The sequence below is a fragment of the Paramormyrops kingsleyae genome, chromosome 20 (genome assembly GCF_048594095.1).
Source record: "Paramormyrops kingsleyae isolate MSU_618 chromosome 20, PKINGS_0.4, whole genome shotgun sequence".
Taxonomy (NCBI): Eukaryota; Metazoa; Chordata; class Actinopteri; order Osteoglossiformes; family Mormyridae; genus Paramormyrops; species Paramormyrops kingsleyae.
The window spans coordinates 5,121,412-5,140,736 of NC_132816.1; the positions used below are offsets into that span (position 1 = coordinate 5,121,412).

Here is a 19,325-nt window from a genome sequence, read left to right on the forward strand (position 1 = left end):
TAATGTTACAAAAGTGAACTTAAAAGCTTTAAATTCACTAACAATCAGTAGTTACTGGACTGTGGTCCTAAACAACCGCAGAGAGAGATACCCGAAGCAATCCAGCCATCGCTAATCTTGGATAACCAGTTAGCTATATGTAGCTCACTGTATTTTAATGCGGAACAAAAGCCAGAAGAGCCCACTGGAAGTGCCCTATGCGTTACGGCTGGGGCACACGCCACTCAAGAAGGAGCACTTCACGCAGCTCAGGTATATCTGACTTCTGATCCTCCCGGGACACATTATTAATGTCTACAGTCTTCCAAGACCATTTCAGAGAAGAAAAAAAAACACCAGTGAACAGAACACATTTGTTCATTTCATTACACACGTGAACACATGTACGCAACCTACGTTTATTTCAGAAAAGCTGACGTACTTCCCATCTTAAATGAGACTGATAAGAACATTTGTAAAAGCATACAAACCAAGGAACTGTAGTCTAGCAGCATCCAAATGTTGGACTTTCCAGAAATAATCATTTATCATCATTTATACACATATATGTATATATAATCTCTCTGGAAAGCAACAGACACAACAGCGGAGATAGAGCTATTCCACTTTTTAGTGCAGGAAAACAAAAAAGGAAAAAAAATACTCTGGATAAAATAAAACGATTTCTGGTTAAATAAACTTAAATAAGAGTGTTAAATACAAGACGCTTCCTCTGAGGCTCTGTACAAATTAAAACTAATTTTGGCATTGTTAAAGTAGTTTGCTGACTCACATCCTGTAGTTCTAGGACGACTGCATAAAAACTGAGTTTTTGCCGCTATACACACATGACAATCTGGAGAACCATGAGGAGAGAACCGGGACAAGGCATGTCTGACAGGAGAGCTGGAATTTTAAAAAATGGGGTGAAGGAAAGAAAGTTAGAAACTATCCATATCAGGCACAATCTGCTCCTGCAAAATAAATGTCTATGTGACCTTGTCTTAATGATATTACATTAGTTCTAACCTTTAAACACAGTTCTTTATTGCTAGTACAATGTAACAGTGGGGTATTTTGCAAACTACTTAAAAATGGTGCTTATACAAACGGGCACAAACAAACACCCGAACCAGCTGACACGCACGCACACACCGGTACACACACGCGCCCGTGCACACGCACGCATATACACAGTGAGAGAGCACCTATATGTCCTATATCCGAATTGTGAAAAAAGGCAAACACAAACAAGGGATTCACAAATCAACAGACAGCGTTGCTTGTAGGTTCAGAGATCTTCCGGGCCTTTGAAACGCTGGGCATGATGTGTGCTGTCTCCGGCTGAAATCGGGTTTTTACGTGTTACATTCATTTTTTTTTTTATCTCCCACTTTTTAAGATGGTTTCTGGTTCCTCTCGCTAGGAAGCGTGACCTACAGCCAACTGCCCAAAGCCCAGTGCATTCGTCACATCCTGTCCCACAGGTAGCACAGTCCAAAAATACTCCCCCCCGCCCACCCCCATCAGCACTCATCTCTCTCCTTCCTATCTTCTCTGTCTTGATATCGCAAAAGCAACGACAACCACTGTGTAGCGGTGAGTAGGAGTAGTCCACAGTTTACATTCCACCAATGGGAAGAGGCCCTGGGCTTCCTGAGCCCTCCCATTGGCTGTCCAGTGTTCCTCACGGCTTCTTGTCCATGGAGTGTAAGAACCACTCTGTAAACTTCCTCAGCTGGGCGGCCGCCGTCTGGCTCTCCTCGTGCAGACGGAGGTTGTCCTGCCGTAGGTGCTGCACCTGTACCTGCAGCATAGCCTTGTCCTCCTTCTCCTGAAGGTACAGAGACACACACGTACACTTGTGTTATCAGGCAGGTACGCACATTCACAAGGGACCAGGTAATGCTTCTTACACTAGCTGCCTTCGGTAATTACTCCCAGGAAGGCTCTGGCCAAACACACGTTGCTTTTTTCCCCTAAGGAGCCTGCAGTTCATAATTTTATAAAAAGGCTTGTACAGGTGCCCCCTGTCACCGAATCAGGCCAAGATGTGCCGAACTAAAAAAGTAGGCCGTTTCATAAAAACGTCTTTTGACAGCTCTAACGGGAACATGTGCCAATTTTTTCTATTTTCACGAAGATCTCCTGTTCCCATTCTGCGTCCTCCAACAATCTCGCAAATAAAAACAATGAGCAGCCATAAATTATTCACGGACGCTATAATTAGCATCTGCATTGTCGCTCTCAGGATGAAACAATGGCTGAAAGGAGCGCCAAGCGAAAATGACTGGAAAAACAAACTTCCTGGAGAAGGGGGAGTGAACGACGAACAGCTGAGCGCACGGATCTCTGCGGCAACCGTTTGATCTGCTTCAAATGCGAGAGTGGGGGGGGGGGGGTTCCATGTGAGCAGTTGGTGTTCTGATGCCTACTAGTAAACAGCAGACTGCTTCTACTCAGTCCTGTGCTGATGCTAAGGACACCAAACCTCCCATCTTGAGGTCATGCTTGTGTTTTACGCTGCCTGGGAAATTTCCTCCACACCAAGTACTGTACTTTTGGTAGAGTACTATTGGTACTTTTGCTTTTCCATTGATTTCCGGTTGAGTACCAGTACCAAAACTGCCAAACCAGCTAGGGTACTTCATTGGTACTTCAATATTTGGGGGTGGGACTTGATACGCTTTCTTTGTCGATTGGTTATGCAAATAGCCTGCTGCTGAAACACAATACAAATGCTGAGGATCAGGATGGCATGACAAAAAAATAAAAAAATATTTTGTTTAATTTACTAGGACAGCACACTGTTTTGTTTAATATACTAGGGCAGGGCACTATGCGAAGTGATTTTGTTGTAAATATAGTGATGTGATTTTGTTTTAATAAATATTGGGGTAAAAAAGACGCTCATAAATTTCTCACAAACCCGTCTTCGAGTGATTTAAACAGCAAGGATGAAAATGATTACGATCTTAGAGAGCAAAAGCAGCACAAGGTAAACTTTAAACTGATTTTTAAACATATAATGGATAATTGATTGTCTATAAATCTATAATCTATAAAAGAAATAATAATTAAAATTTCAGAGCTTGCTAAGTTTTTTTTTCTATAACAGAATAACAGTAAAAATAATTTAGTAAACTTTAGCCCCCTGCGCTATAATCTCCTTATACATAGTTGAACATAAAAAAGAGCCTGATCTTAATCTAGCTAGTGAAGTAAGAACTGCATGTGCATAACATGCAATGCCGGTGTTAATATCGGACATTCATTCAGTGCCCGTACCAGTTTTTATGGCAGTGGAAAACCAACACTTTCTTGAAGTACCAAAAGAACGGTGCCTGGTGCGGTGGAAATGCTCCCCTACTACTGCTATAATTAGTTGGGCGGGGGGTGGGGGGCACTCACCTTCCGCAGGTCATTCTGCAGCTGCCTTAGGATCAGCTCCAGCTGGTTCACCTTACCGGTCAAGGTCCCCTCACTGGTGGAAAGACCAGGTCAGAAACCTTGTTAATCTCAAGAAATGTATACCTGGGTGTCATTGTATCTACAGTCAGCTTAGTATAAAAGGGCTTCTTAAAAGGGCGATGCACAGGTGGGCCCTGTCACTATGAGCGCTCAGCCTACCCCGGCTCGAGGGTAGAGCCCTGCGAAGTGACCAGCTGTCTGCTCAGCTCGTGGGAGACATCCAGGCCGAGGGGCCGCTCCATGTCCGTCATGGTGCAGAAGGAGGCCACGCGCTGGTCTGTGAGGAGAGAGGAACCTGCCGTTAGTACAGCTGGGCGGGGGCCTGGAGGCGGGTGCTTGGCAGTGGGGGCCTGGAGGCGGGGGCCTGGCAGTGGGGGCCGGGCGGCGGAGGCCAGCAGATACAGACACAGTGGATAAACAAGACAGCTAGCAAATGCTTCCCAAGCTATGTGCCATTTGCAGGGGGAATGATGCTTTGGGGAGTGGAGGAGGCTAAGCCAAGTGTAAAGCCACGCTCTGCACAGCACCCTCTACTGGACATACCCAGCAGGTGCACAGCAGGCAACAGCCCCTCACATATACTTTGCCTACTAGGTTAAATCTGACAGGTAGCGGGCAGCCCTGAGCAAGCCGGCTGCCCTGTTAGCCCCTTGGTCCCATCCCAGGTCTCCCTTCTGGCCGTCAGAGTTCAGCTTTGGGAGACGGTATGCAGAGATCCACCATCTCCATGCGAGACACTGTAACCATGCGAAAGAGTGCGGTCACCTACAGTATAACATCAGCGTGATGCACAGAGCACCGGGCTCCCGGTCTTGCTGAAGTATCACAGCAAACCCACGTATCATCCCGACCCCCCAGGAAATGCAGGGATGGGGCCATCAATACACCAGCTTTTACTCTCAAACCAGGGACTGTCATGAAAGGGCAGCAGCACAGAATAAAACCAGTCGAAGCAGCTGTTCATGCGTTTAATGTGCATCTGTTATATCACAATTCACACCTTAAATACTTGAAGGCACTAAAAACACGCTGATTTAAGAAGTGAAAGCACACTGTCCTTTTTGTTTCCCATTCTCTATTATCTAGGCCCATTTGGATTCGCATCTAAATGTTTGTTCGGTTACCGCACATTAAGGCGACCACTGTAGCAGATATAAATAAAGAGACTAAGTGACTCGCTCTACTTTAGCTGCTCCACCATGGGGATGAGGAGAGAGGAAGACAGGAGAAGAGACGAGGCGATTAAGTCGCTGTCTTAACCCTGGCTGGTGGGAAAAAACAAACAGGGCGTGTTTAGAAAGACATAACCTATTACTATGCCTTTATTTTGGTACCTGTGATTATAAGAGAGGTGCAAAAAGGAATACTGTTCATTCTCACTCTTTAGCGGAAACACTCACACAAAGAAGAGATTCTGCTGCCTTGTTAGTCAGGCTGGCTAAACACAGGGCTCATTCACCCGTAGCGAGTTTCATTGAGGGAACAGGCCAACAGTTTTCTTTGAGCTGATGAATGGTAATTAAGAGGCAGAAGTGAAGCTGCTGGTTTCATCAGCATAACAAGGGAAAGCAAGTATACAGCACAGTGTCATCCATCTGGTCCTGGACAGAGAGGAGGTGGACCTGGAGCCTATCCCAGATAGCACAGGACATGAGGCAGGGCTGCCCCCTGGACGGGACGCCAACCCGCCACCAAACACGAGGCAGGGCTGCCCCCTGGACGGGACGCCAGCCCATCACAGGACACGAGGCAGGGCTGCCCCCTGGACGGGACGCCAACCCATCACAGGACATGAGGCAGGGCTGCCCCCTGGACGGGACGCCAACCCGCCACCAAACACGAGGCAGGGCTGCCCCCTGGATGGGACGCCAACCCATCACAGGACACGAGGCAGGGCTGCCCCCTGGACGGGACGCCAACCCATCACAGGACACGAGGCAGGGCTGCCCCCTGGACGGGATGCCAACCCATTACAGGACACGAGGCAGGGCTGCCCCCTGGACGGGACGCCAACCCGCCACCAAACACGAGGCAGGGCTGCCCCCTGGACGGGACGCCAGCCCATCACAGGACACAAACAGACTATGTGTAATTCATAGCCACAGTTAAAACTTGTCACGTCATTTGACGGCAGGAAGTACACCCATACAACATGGGGAAATGTTCAAACTCTACACATGCTGGGTGTGGGAATCGAACCCCCAACACTCAAGGATTGAGACAGACTTGCTGCCCACCAAAGGCACCATGCTGCCCTACAGTGTAAGCTCCTTACTAGGGAAGGCAGTGATGGCCATGCAGAGGACGCTGAGAAAGCAGAAGGGGTTCATAAATCTAAGGTGGCAGCGAGAGTGAGGATCTCTGCGTGTCTGAGCACGGCTTTACAATACAGCACTTACTGTGTACAATAATTTACTGTAACAGGCAGCTAGCCAGCAAAAACAACTGTGATGCAGTGTGCAAAACCAGAGGCTGCCACAAAGACTGTGATGCTACTGCAAAACAGGGTACAATGCTAGTTCATCGGTTACCATTCACTAGTGGCCAAAACGGTGGAAACACTTCCAGTTTTTAGAGATTGCAAAACTATTCAACTGTTACTTAAGTTACTTATTTAATCATCCAATGTATGATATCTGTAACATTCTTTGATGGTTTATAAACATTACCGCCAATATTTGTGCAGTAGTTTTTAAAGCATAGTGCTAGGTGTTTTACACAATTTTGGCCACAAATGTAACTTCACTCATTCAAAACAAAAGAAATTGTGCAACTGAAAGAAAAACTAAAAGAGTAAAACTACAGAAGACTTCTGACTAAAAGTATAAAACCCAGGAAAAATATCAAACAGGCTATTGCATTTACTACAAAAGTCAGCGTTTGTGTACTATGAAATCTCATTGGTTCCACCACATGTCAATTATTTAAGAAAAGTGTGTAAAAGGTCAGCACAGCCTTGCTCTGCAAAGGCCCCTCCCCCATTGCCTCCCAAGAACACCGTACCGGACGGAGGGTGCAGACGGACACGATGTGAAGCCTGGAAGGCTCAGAACACGTCTGCATGCTCACAACAGACGCCGCGCTCCGAGTGAAATCTATGCTGCGCGGATGCATTCACAGAATTGCAACTTGCGATGCGGAATGACCCATTTTTCTGGGTCTTCTCCTTAAATCCTAAATAGTCCCATATAGAACACTGAGTGGGTAAGTATTTGATGCTTATATATCATTTCTCTCCAATATGAGGGATCTGCATAATAAGAGACCAAAATGAACAGAATCCTTTTATTCGATCCCGTGGAAAAAAAAAATCCAAACAAATCCGGCCCCCTAAAGCCGCTTTTACGGATATTTTCCAAGATCGGTGGGGGTTGGCCTACATGTACAGAAAAAACTGATTGAAAAACGAGTGAGATGGCTCGCACCCCTACCCAGCATGGTGCCGCTTTCGGTGTGGGCGGTTAGCAAGGGCAGGAACAGGGGGATCAGTCCCGTAGCTTCAACTTCAGTAAAAAGGGAACTTCCTACAAGATGCTATTTCACCATAACAAATAAACAAACAAGAAGGATAAATAAACACACAGCTTCAAGAACGTTTCAGAATAATATGCGAACAACCCAGGAAAACAATTTAATTTGTTGAGACAGCACCAATTTCACATGGGACATTACTCTAAAGAGAATGCCCACAGTCAGACTCGATGTTCTCCCAACCAATCGTGTCCTCAGCGCCACCACTCTCACCCTGACTTTGAGCGGACGGGAGCCTCTGCCTGCAAGACCACCGTCCACTCTGACAGGGAGGGAAAGCATGATTCTCAGTGAGCTCACAGTGTCGTGTCACAGCTGCCATCCACTGGAATACCCACATGGGAGCACATGACCGGCTACAGAAATGAACTGATATCCTTCCCTTTTCCCAGAACCGCTCATCCAGTACAAGGTCACCATGAGCCTGGAGCCCATCCCAGGAGGCACGGGGCACGAGGCTAGGCAGACACCCACTCACACGTAAGCAGAGGTGCCAATGCTCAAAAAAGGCATGTTTTTGAACAGCATGTGGAAAATCACATAAACACAGTGAAGTAAGCAAACTCCAAACTGAAAACCATCATGGAATGAGACTGCAGCAGAACCCACTGAGCCACTGCGCCACCCTATGACCGGATATGTATAATAAACACACTTCCCGCTTGGATATTACTCAACTGTTATATGCTGCGTTTGAGTCATACTGGAGGAGCAATGGGGATCATCTGACTGTACAGTGACACTAAACAAAGTAACTGCTGCCTGATAGTCAATAACAAGGGGATTCACTCCTCGTTTTATCCATCTCATAACCTCTGATGCTCACCTGATGGCATCACCGATGTAAACACCCTGTATGAACACACTGTAATATCTCCGAGTCTAAGCACGGTGCCACTCATCCAGCTGCCTGCTGCCAGTTGCCGTTGGCAGACCTGATGGCCATGTGCGTCAGCTCGCAGTGACGACTGAAGCCCCGATCGCTCCTGAGGGCAGGCTGGCATTCTCGCCATCTGTCCCTCGGTACGTCTGCGGCTGCCCATGTGATGTCACCCGTCACCCCCTCCTGCCCCCCAGCTGACGGAGAGGCGAGCCAAACCCGGGCTCACTGAATCTCGCCGGTGTGGCTGTCCGTAGGGATTAGCTATGGTCATGTGACTTGCATTCGCCACGCTGGCGTGGGGGGCGGTGCCCCACGGCACGTCCCAGCGACGGGACGCCTGGCGAGCCGCTGCCTCCATGACCCTAAAGATGCGGCGTTAGTCCCTGACGGGGAAACCTGACAAACAGCCAACATGTTCACATGCTGAAGCGATAACAGCTCAGCGTAAGCACACAAGCGGGGAATCATGGGGATGCTGATTAACACTGGCACCAGGAGACAGAGCGTTAATGCTGCAGAAAAAATAAGCATGGAGCTTATTTCCTATGCGTGACAGGAAATGACATCAGGCTGTTGCCGGGTATTTCATCTGTAGTAGTATTTGTAAATTTTTTTGTTCATGTGGTAGCATTTTCTCCAATAGAGGGGCCAAGCTTTAAATTTGATGATCAATTGCAAGGGGTTAAGGGCTCTCCCTGTCTGCGGACAGCTCAGCAGCCCCCAGTGAAGGACCCCTAGGCTGCCCTCTTGGGTGCCTGACCATTATAATCATAGTGACAGTGTTGTGGCCACTGGTGACGCTGGGCCTCTGCAGGAGCCCTAAATGTTTGGGTACAGCCTTGGCATTTATGGGACTGCCCCCTCGCAAGGGTGACACATGCAGGTGAGGACGTCACAGCTCGCTAGGGAGGGATGCAGCACAGGTGCATTATGGGATTGTGGCACATCACACATATTACCTTCCAGAAAGAGAGCAAAGGACAGCTCTGCAATAAGAGGGGAAAAGAAAGCAAGGTCAGAAGGGGAACTGAAGAGAAATCATGGCACAAGGATCACCAGGGCCTAATCTTAACGAGGTAGCTAAATGACACAGGACTGACACTTCAAGCTTGTTAGAGCTTTAACCTGTGTGATTTCGTTTTCCACTGGCTGAACCTGGGCTGATGCGAGGCTGTGAAACTCTTGACTGTAGTTTCTAAAAAAAACTATGCTATACAAATATAATTGCCAGATTACATGATTCCATCCATCTATCCATCCATCCATCTACATTCCAAACAGGTCATATTCACAGGGGGCCTGGAGCCTGTCCAAGGAGGCACTGGACACAAGGCTGGGGACAACGCCACTAGTCTCCTCTACTTTGGCTAATGCACCCCCTCCCATCCCTCCTGGGCTGCCCCACCTGAAGACCGAAAAATCAAGATATCCTACCTACCCTGCTACCTACTACACCCTTACTACCAGTTACTACCAAATGTCACCTCTGGCTTACTCTCTGGGAACACATAAAGTGCTTTGAAACAATGTAATGTTGTGAAAATATGCTATACAAATATAACTGAATTGAACCCTGGACAGGATGTTAGTGTCACATTGCAATTTGCTCCTAAGGCATGAACAGTAAGCAGTGCTAACATCAGACATCTGGATGTATTAAAAGCATCTCTAGCTGCTGTTGGATTCTGGCTGGATTGTTCTTATCACAGCTTGGTTGGGTCGTGACTCTGGTTCTCCTCGGTGGGAAATATGTTAACGAGCAGCGGCGTCCCGTCAGCGAACAGCGAAGCAGGGCGACCGAAATCTGCTCAGGTTGGCCGGCTAAAGATACGGCTCTGGTGAAGCGCTGGCCAGCGTGTCCATTAAGACTGGCTGATATTTCTCCTGTATAATCCATCCATTCATCCATCCATCAATCATTCGGCTTAACCGGCAGCACAGCGTCGCAGGGACCCGGAGCGTATGGCAGGAAGAACAGGACTTTAGGCAGGAGACACCCTGTGTGATATTACTTCTCCCACCACAATCCACAGTAATGCAGTACAGAGCTTCACATCTGTCCACATCTGCAGAAAGCCATGGTAGGCTGTAATCTCACAGGTATCAATCTACAGCATGTGCTCACCTATATCACATTTAGGCTTCCAGATTCACTCTGAATTATTACAATGTGTTTATAAACAGGTTTGCGTGAGAGAGAGGGAGCTTTACCCGTGAAATATGGCCATTTTGAAAATCTAAATGAGGCTTTTTTAAAAAAATTAAACGACACTACACTTTGATAAATTATACAGAAGGCACCATGAGTACAATAAAAGCTTTTATCAAACTCTACCGCCAGCAGCGGGTCACTAAGATCGACGCACCCGAATGGAAATATTTGGACAGAAAAGAAAAGCTTTAATTGCCCGCGACTTACAACCGAGTGCCTGACTGTGGAAAGCGGAGGAGGCCGCCATTTTCCTGAGTGGCTCCTTGCAGGGCAGCAGCGTGAAAATGGCTCCCTCCTGGAAATGCGATCTCCATTTCCAATTAACACTACAAGGAGGGACGTGGCTGGGAATGAGCATTACAAATACAAACAACAGCAGCCAGGAATGGGCGGTGCTGAACTGAGTCCGCAAGTAGGATTGAGTAAGGAGTGCTTTGAGGAGACGCACAGCCTGTGAACGGGCGGCCCGCTCCACTGGACACGGTACCTTCGAAGGCCCGGGCAGCGTCCACCAGGTGGGACCAGTCCAGGCCGGAGATGGGGTCCGGCAGTGGCATGAGCCCGGGATCCGTGAACTTGGACTTGTCTGCCAGGGAGCCGTCAGAGGACCAGCATTCGTCTGGGGGTGGAGGGAGCTACCGTCAGGCTGGCGGGGCCGGGAAATCCCACCTTCCTAAAGCGAACTCCCACAATCCCCTGCTTCTGCAGCTCTGACTAAGACTCAGCAAACAGTGCAGGAAACATGCAGGCCGATGCTTATCAGAACGACAGATTAACAACCTTCCTCTAATGATAAGACTAATAGAAATTTGTCATAATAGCACAACAAATTTATTAAACAAAGTTACACTTATATAGCTTATATAAGTAGATGTAACTCAACGCACTGATATTTTCAGAATACACACTCAAACAAGTTTGTCATTTAAAAATGTCCTATAAATATGCTGTGAATTTCAAGGTCGTCCAAAAAGACCTTTTTTTCCAGATGTTGTGAGAGACCCCCTGGCTTTTAACCGCGGTTCGACACGGCCACACCCCACGTGCAGATGCAAATTAAAGCCCGGTGCCGCGGGGTCCGCGATGGACGGCCGGTGATTAACTCGCGAGCCGGGCTGTCCGCGTTGGGCACCGATCCCATAGTCACTCCGATGGCGCTGCTGGACTCCGGCTCATTTGGCAGCTTCCAGCTCCCGTCCGCGAAAGGTGAAGGGCATGAATAATGAATGAATCACACGCCAGGCCTCATGAATGCTGGCCCGTCTCTCACCCAGGCGGGGGGGAAATCCTGCATGCAGAGCAACCCTGTAGGGACGCGCGGTTTCAGAGAGGTATCTGGCTGCAGCAGGAGTGACACTGGACGTGCTCGAAGGTTAAATTCACCGGGATGGATGCCGCGGTGAGGCTGGCGAATCGCCGGTCTCCCCCACGGGATCCATCCAGCCAGCAGTAAATCAAGTGTCTGGGGTAATGTCCTCGTGTTTCAATCAAAAGGACCTCCTCTCAGCCTGCGTGACAGCAGGAGGCGCCGAAGAGCAGCCATCTCAACCAGGGAGGGGGCCACTCCATGCATGTGTCTTGTGGGTTTGGACACCCAAAACTCATCTCAAGGTCATAAGGTCAAGACTCACACAGAAAACCAGACGCTTCAAACAATCCTGTTTCCCTGCAAAACCCGCAGACGACATAGTGCAAATGGGGGGGGTCAGTAGATACATCACGCAGCCGTGAGACGCGACTCCTCGCTAATGAAAAGCTGCCAAAGAGAACAGGTGACAAACTACACCTTGCAGCCTATTAACTCGCGGGCACCGCGGGCGGCATCGCCGTGTGCCAGCTAGCGCCCTGCTCATGTGCAGCCGCACGTGGCTCGCTCTGAAAGCCCCAGCGAGAAGGAACGAACTGCATTTTAATTAAGGCCGTCCTTTAAAAAAAAAAAAACAACACACAGCTCTTTCCCCCTTAGGGACAGGAAGGGGCGCCGATCAGAAGATGGATCACATGGATGTCAACTGGTTTCAAAACTGCCCCGTTAGCCTCTGCAAGCATTCCAGAGGGAGCCAATGGGGTTAGTAGGAGAAGGAGGTACAGTGTTCCCAGGAGGTTCCATCCTGCTCCTCTCTTTGCAGTTTGAACAGTCCCTGGGGGTCGTGCCACACCCATGCAAGTCCATTATTATTCATACACCGCATATAAACCTGCATATATAATAATGCTATAAATATACAGACATTTCTATGAAATATACATTATATTTATAATGTATATTAAATATACACAGGCATACATTTTCATATAAATAAACAATTCATCATGTTATTAACAGCAAACAGCAATGCACTCACTCCGCAGGTTGGAGGCGTGGCCAAGGGTGAGGCGTGGCGGGGGCAGCGTGCTGCGATAGGGCGGTGTGCTGCTGAAGAGGATGTCATTGGGCGCGGCCTGGTCTAGGGCAAAGCCACGCGAGCTGGCGCAGGACGAGGCCCTCCGGTGACTGCACACGCTCTCGTCCGACAGCGTGCGGTAGAGGGAGCGCCGCGGAGACAGGGTGCCGGCGGAGGACAGCTGAAGGGGCGCGGAGAAAGGGAATCGGGGTTAAAGGAACACTGGGAGGACATGAAGTACTGTTTCTGTGGGAAAGGGAGGTCAACCTATTGCTGCATGTACAGGCGTAGACATGACCACGGTGCTGCAGTCCAGGGGTCACCGCAGTGACACAGGCCACAGCGAAGCAAAGCTGCGTGCACCATGACTCGCTGTCACTAGAGCAAGCCATCACCTCCCAACTTGTATCCCGGAAGCGACAGACACAAAGCATGACCCCTGGGTTAGCTCTCAGCCAGGGCTACTGTGCGCATGGCTATTAGATATACAGCGCGACAGGGAGACACAGTTAGCTGGAGTGGTTAAGGAGCGAAAATCGGGATTCTGCATCCCTGAGCATTTTGGATGCACTTCCGTAACTTCATCCATATTTGACATCCATCAAAACAGTGCTGACGAGACACAGGAAGCCCTATGCTGACACGAGTGAGAGGGAATGTGTGGTGTTTTGTATCTTATTTTTTTTTTTATAAATAAAGGCACATTTAGTGTAGAATCATGACAAACCCCCATCCATTTTAGCTATGGAAAATCTGTAAGATATTCCGGTCCAATGTCCCTGAAGAACGACAAGAAAAAAGTTAAAGAAAATTACGGCTGAAGGAAAAAATAGCTTGTAATGGCTTTAGTTGCGAGTGACCTATTTCTAAATTACTTTTATCAATATCTATTTATTTAGTAGACACTTTTGTCCATAGTGACGTCAGCCACTGTCCCTGGAGCAGTCGGAGTTAAGGGCTTTGCTCAAGGGCTCAGCACTACAACACCCTCCTATACTTTAAAGGAGTGTGGCATGGATTTTAAACCACATGGTACAAGTACACAAGCTTAATGTACAGCTTTGGCCTCAATAAGGTGGTAGTACGTCTCACAAAGGTCTTCTAGCTGAACCAAAGGGCCGGTAAGAGAACTCCTAGCTTTCCGGTAACATCCACACCCCAAGCCCAGGACTCATTACTGCTCCAAAGCATCAGGAAGTATGTCCGGTTTCTGGGCCGATACGTGAAAGAGGTTCTGAATCCTCCGTGGAGGGGAATCCTGCACCTTGAGGTTGCCGTTTCCTGGACAGTGTGAGTTTGAATGTGCTGTCCCTGAGCAAATCATTTGACGTGCTGATCGGACAGAAGAGTGACTAATTACACCTATGGAACCCCAACTGACTGTGGAAGGAATGATATACTTTTTTTTCACCCACAGCCTGACTCAGACATACTCATAAACTAAAGCTGAAAATGGCCTAGAAACAACATGTGTCCTTTCTGACGCTAAAGCAGGAAAGGTAACGCCACAGAGAACCAAGTGAACTGATTTCCCTTTTTCGTGACCAGGTTTACTTCAAGGTCTGAATGCCCACGGTAAGGGTAAGCATTAGGTCTTTAATGGGGCTCCCTTTTAAAGGCCCAGAAACAGCTGTGTGGTGCCATAGAGCAGCATTTCCCAACACAGGTATCTGAGACCACATTTTTGCTCCCTGCCAGAAAGTCTACATTTTTGCTCCTAACTATAAGATTCAGATACAGTAGACGTCATTACATGTTGTGTTGAATATGTGATGGACATGGATCAGTGTAGCATGGGTGAAGCAACTAAACTGCATGGGATTTTGTAAGTAGCAAGCTGCAGTTAGCCGTACTGGTAAACGTTAGAAAGTTTATCTGCCATACTACCATTTTTAATAGTGCCAAAACAGGGCCCCGGGAATGGCAGTCCCCTATCTCCCAGTTAGACAACTGGCACTGATAATGGGAACCCGAATATTCAATTTAGCCATCAGGAAGAACACAGTGTTAATGCAACACGCTCTCTAACTCCTTGGCCACATTCCAGGACACCCAACTGCTGCAAAATTAGCGGCTGTAAATCAAATCACAAGTGGCATTCGGATCCTCCTGCTCTCATGTGCAACATGATAAGCTCTCCATGGAAACAGGGAGGAGACCCGACATACCATCAGCTGCCTGGTCAGCCCGCACTCTCTCTGAACATTCCCATGCAGTGTCGGGGGGTGCAGGGACATGGCGGGAAAACACAGCAGCATTTAGGGCCCCCCTCCCGTGGGTTGGCCTGCCTACCTTCCGCCGGCCATCCTCTTCGGAGACGCTATCGGGCAGAATCATCTTGAGGAACTCCTCCTTGGACATGCTCTTGGGCAGCTTGCCGTCCCGTACGGCTGCTTGCATCTGCCGGGGGAGGGGGATGTCTGTGTACAGTTGCCTGTGGGGTGGCAGGGGGAGAACAGGGGAGATGCAGTGGAGTTTGCTGACATGGTTCAGCGTTATTCTTTAAGGCCTGGACTCAAAGTACTTACTCAGCTAAGTAAATTATATTACAAGTGAACAATTTTTAGCATTAGGACTTAAGTGCTGTACTATATCATGCAAGACTTTATAATCGGTGTTATGCATTTGTTGCTATCTATGGCTGTTTTGGGGGAGGGGGTATAACCGTGAAATTAATAAGAGGTAGGTGGGGTGAGGGGGGGGGGTTGACAAATACTACACATCCTTTCCATTGCCTAGAAATGATGAACTGTGCAATACAGAAGAGATGGATCCGGGAAAGGAGAGTGAAACTTATGAGCTGGGGCCGGTTCAAGTGGTGCCTACAGATAGGCTGATTGGCCGCTGATACTCTTACCCCCACCTATCAGTTAGACGAACTGATGCAGAAGGTAACTGGCAGGACGGGGACTCTGGGGCGATACCCAGGAAGACTCTGAGACAAGCGCTGATGCTGGACTCACATGGGGGGACCTGCTGACTGGCTTTGGGACTAAGTCCAATACCTTTAAACATCCCATAAAGGCCCGATCACCTAGAGCATTAGACACGGGTCTTAGGGCAGATGAGGACATGCTGTGCCCTCTCTTGGGGGGGCCGCAGAAGGCTAGCAGGTACGAATAGAAAATATGTGTAGCTTATAGATGGGACATAGCTTATAGAGCGCACTACACTGCACTCCGGTAGACAGGGAGCACGGACAGGCCAGCTCGGTGCCGCCCAAAAGGGTGCGACTCTGGGGTAGACGCAGCTGAGCACTGGAGGTGCGGCTGGCCCTCTCACCCAGAGCTGTCCTCCAGAGCCTTAGATAGAATGACTGTACAGCACCCTAAAAAAACGACACGGCCAGCCACCGCTTCCTGAATCAAGGCACCCCATTCTGCTCCTCAGGAAGTAAGGTTCACCATGTAATAAGCAACTTTAACAGGGTATGGATTCTGAGGCAATCAATAAGCTGGGGGTAAGGGTCTCTGCAAGTCCTTTACAGGGCAGATTAGAAAATGCATGAACAAATTACCTTTCCCTTCGCTATCTATCACTGCCGAGTCGAGGGTTCGGTCCCTGTCCCACAAATGCGATTATGGAACTCACAATGGGGGATTTTTTTCCCCACTCTGAGATGATAATAAACATGGCAGCGGGGCGGGGAGGAATCCGATTTGCTGTGCGGCTGCTTTCCATGACCCAGACACCAGTTTCTAATGATCGTGCCGCAGAAAAATGGGAGCAGTGAAAGAGGAGCACCCCCCCCAACCTCCATGAGTGTGCACTGCTCCTTAAACTCGCTGCAACTCAGAATCCAGCCTTCAAAGGCTCGCAGGGAGACCGGTTTCATAGCGGATCAGATTCAGGTGCCGATCATTAAGGAGCACGGAGACACGCTGGCTGTGCCGTGTCACGGTCGTTAGCGAGCTCGTCCGCTTTGGCCAGCCGCCCACCTGCCCAGTCGTGCAGGAAGCCAAACCACCTTCCAATACGAATTGGGACCACGGCTGATGATTATCTCATTTTGTGTGATGCTGCGTGATCCCCCAGAAATCACTTCCAAAATCAGGGCCGATGGAGTGGGCGGCACGGTGGGTCAGCAGTTAGCGCTTTCACACCTTGTGAGCTCAAATTCCTACTCTGCACTCTGTGTTTATGCTCCTGTGTTTCAGACAGTTTCCTCTGAATACTTCGGCTTCCTCCTGAAGTCCAAAAACATGTTATTTGGTGAACTGGGGTTGCTAAAATACCCAAAGGGTCTGCATGCCTGTGTGTGTGTGCATGTGCTTGGATTATGTTTATCTTACATTATGGGGACCAATGTCCCCCACAATGTGATAACAACCATTTTTCAGGTCCCCACAAAGATCTGTGAATGCAATCAAAAAAGTAAAAATGCCAAAAGTCTCGTATTTTGTTTGGTTACTCATGGTTAAGGTTAGGGCTGGGTAGGGATTAAGGTTGTCATGTTGGGATTAGAGTTTTCCCCATAGAAATGAATGGACGGACCCCACAAAGATATGACTACAGGTCTGTGTGTGTGTGTGTCTGTGTGTGTGTGTCTGTGTGTGCCCTGTAGTAGGGTGTCTTTGCCTCATGCCCTGTTTCTTACTGGGATAGGCTCCAAGCTCATCATGACCCTGTACTGGATTTACAAAATGGATGGATACTTGCTAAAGCGAACACAAAACCTAAAATACAACATAAAATATTCTCAAAAGAGGTCTTTAGAGTTTTGGCTGACCTCATTGTGCATGTTTACCACTAAAAACAAATTTTCAAATGAAACAACCTAATCAACAGCAATTATGGCCATCCTGCCTTGCAAACACAGGAGATACCGCTCACCCCCTGAATTCCCTGCCTGAATTTCATACGCACAAGAAAAATAAAGTGTTTGGTAGCTCATCAGATGAGATCCCCTTTTCTCCAGGGTTACACTCACCCACACTCTGCCAACCTGTCGGCCTCCTCGGGTGGAGGGCTGTCCTCTGCCTTCTTCCAGCCAATCAGGTACTTGCTGGGCGGAGCCTGGCGGGCATAAGCACGTGCTTCCATGGTGGAGCTGGGCAGCAGGCCACCCGGGGAGACGATGTACACTTTCGAGGAGTCCAGAGAGATGCCCAGCTTGGAGCTGCGGGTGGACGGGCTGCCTGAGTGGTGGGATCCGCTGGCCACAGGGAGAAGGGAGAATCCGGCATGGGACAAAGGTCACTGGCTAAGACCCAAGCAACCAGGAGGAACTTATGACTGGGAAAAGTTTTTAGAAAGCTCTGAATGAATGAGCCTCTCAGTACCATCATCTCAGCCGACCTTTTATCCTTCAAAATCTCCAAGTGACAAAGAGAATTTGGATCAATTAAACATGGTCGCGTGCAGGGACCGAATCATCAGCAGCCTGGCATTAAAGACTGGGGCAGATCGCTCCTGTCCCATCAATTATCAGCACCGAGATGGACTGGGTCAGCTGCCAGTTTCCTGACTGCGAGTGGGCCATGAGGGTTTGCAAGCTGATGCCACAGGGCGCTCTGTGGCAGAACACCAGACCCATGAGGGCCAGGACATAAAAGGATCTAGGAAGTGAACTTTCATTTTTGTAATTTTTTTTTTAGACCTTGGGACAGACAGGACCTCTGATCTGTGCCCCCCTCCAAATGCAGGCAGGGACCCCTGAGTACCCCCCCTCGTCGCCCCCATGGTGCATGGAGGAGAATCATGGAGATCTAACCTTAACTGCTTACAGGGGTTCTTGAGGACCCACCAGTCCCCGGGTCCCTAATAAAGAGCTGTACTGAAATGCGGGCATGGCGCGGTGCTTTGCCAACAGGGCGGCCATGACGGCGCCTTGCTCACATACCTGGAGTGGGAGGAGATCTCGCTCAGGTCGCCGATGCTGCCCCCGGCCACGCGGCTACTGGCCACCGCCGGCACATAGCCCTGCGCCAGGTACAGCTTGGTCGGCTCGTCGTCATCTCGGCCCCCGTCCTCCGGGGGCTCGGCAGCCCACTGCAGTGCTGCATCCCCACGCCCCGGCAGCAGCAGCCGGCTGGCCGTCATGGCAGACAGGGCCGAGGATGGCATGCAGGGCGCCGTGTCGATGCCGCTGTCGGTGGATGCACCCTTGATGTAGGTGAGGCCCAGCATCTCGGGGTCCATTAGGTCGCCAGAGCCAAAGTGCTTGTCATCGCTGTTGCTGGAGGCGTTGCTGGACAGCGTGTTGCTGCTGGAGTGGCTGGAGCAGTGGCTGGGGCAGCTCTTATCACCAGCCTGGGGTACAAGCAGAGGCGGCACAGCGGTTGTCTCCTTCCTGTTTACAGCACTGCTCAATCTGTCCTCTCTAAAGTCTTGCTCTCGTATTGTTACCTGGGTCCAAATCTAGTCATTATTTTGGCACTACGTACACTATACCTTTACACCTACAGGAACTTTTATGACATCCCATTCTAAATCCATAGGCATCAATATGGAATTGGTCCCCCCTTTGCAGTCACTCTTCTGGGAAGGCTTTCCACTAGAATTGGTATCTTTTTTATATTTTAATGTGAGGGGCTTAGAGAGTCCTGCCACCAGCTTACAGTGAGGCCTGTGTCACCTGTGACTCAAAGGATCATCCCCTTTAACATATGATGCATGAGTGGTTTTAGTGGAACAGAATGTCAACGCGACAAATTCAGTTCCACAGGTCGCATTTTGATGTTGCATTAGCTCACAGCTGTCTCAAAATGCCAAGGAGACAGGTAATCAGGTGCGGCAGGTTTGACAGCACTGCTTCCTGGTAACTGCATAGATTATCAGGGATTTGGTGACCCACGCTGAGAACAAACAGGAGCAGGATGTTCTTTCCAGGTGCAGAAAACGATAGGGTTCGGTTTGCTAAGAA

The 19,325-nt window shown here is 49.0% G+C and overlaps 1 protein-coding gene across 5 annotated transcripts in view; it reads right to left on the reverse strand.

Annotated features, from left to right (window-relative positions):
- Positions 1-341: 341 nt before the first annotated feature.
- The window catches only part of LOC111856375 (signal-induced proliferation-associated 1-like protein 2), a 97,848-nt gene continuing 78,864 nt past the window's right edge, over positions 342-19,325 (reverse strand). For 3 of the 5 annotated variants that reach the window (XM_023836298.2, XM_023836295.2, XM_023836296.2), the window contains 9 exons: positions 18,303-18,712; positions 17,391-17,615; positions 14,753-14,894; positions 12,422-12,641; positions 10,564-10,695; positions 8,824-8,850; positions 3,610-3,727; positions 3,391-3,463; positions 342-1,813 (listed from right to left, as the gene is read on the reverse strand). In XM_023836298.2, coding sequence (XP_023692066.2) covers positions 1,667-1,813; positions 3,391-3,463; positions 3,610-3,727; positions 8,824-8,850; positions 10,564-10,695; positions 12,422-12,641; positions 14,753-14,894; positions 17,391-17,615; positions 18,303-18,712 — 1,494 coding nt within the window. In that variant the 3' untranslated portion in view covers positions 342-1,666. The remainder of the gene's footprint in view (positions 1,814-3,390; positions 3,464-3,609; positions 3,728-8,823; positions 8,851-10,563; positions 10,696-12,421; positions 12,642-14,752; positions 14,895-17,390; positions 17,616-18,302; positions 18,713-19,325) is intronic. The other 2 variants (XM_023836297.2, XM_023836299.2) reach the window with 2 other exon arrangements.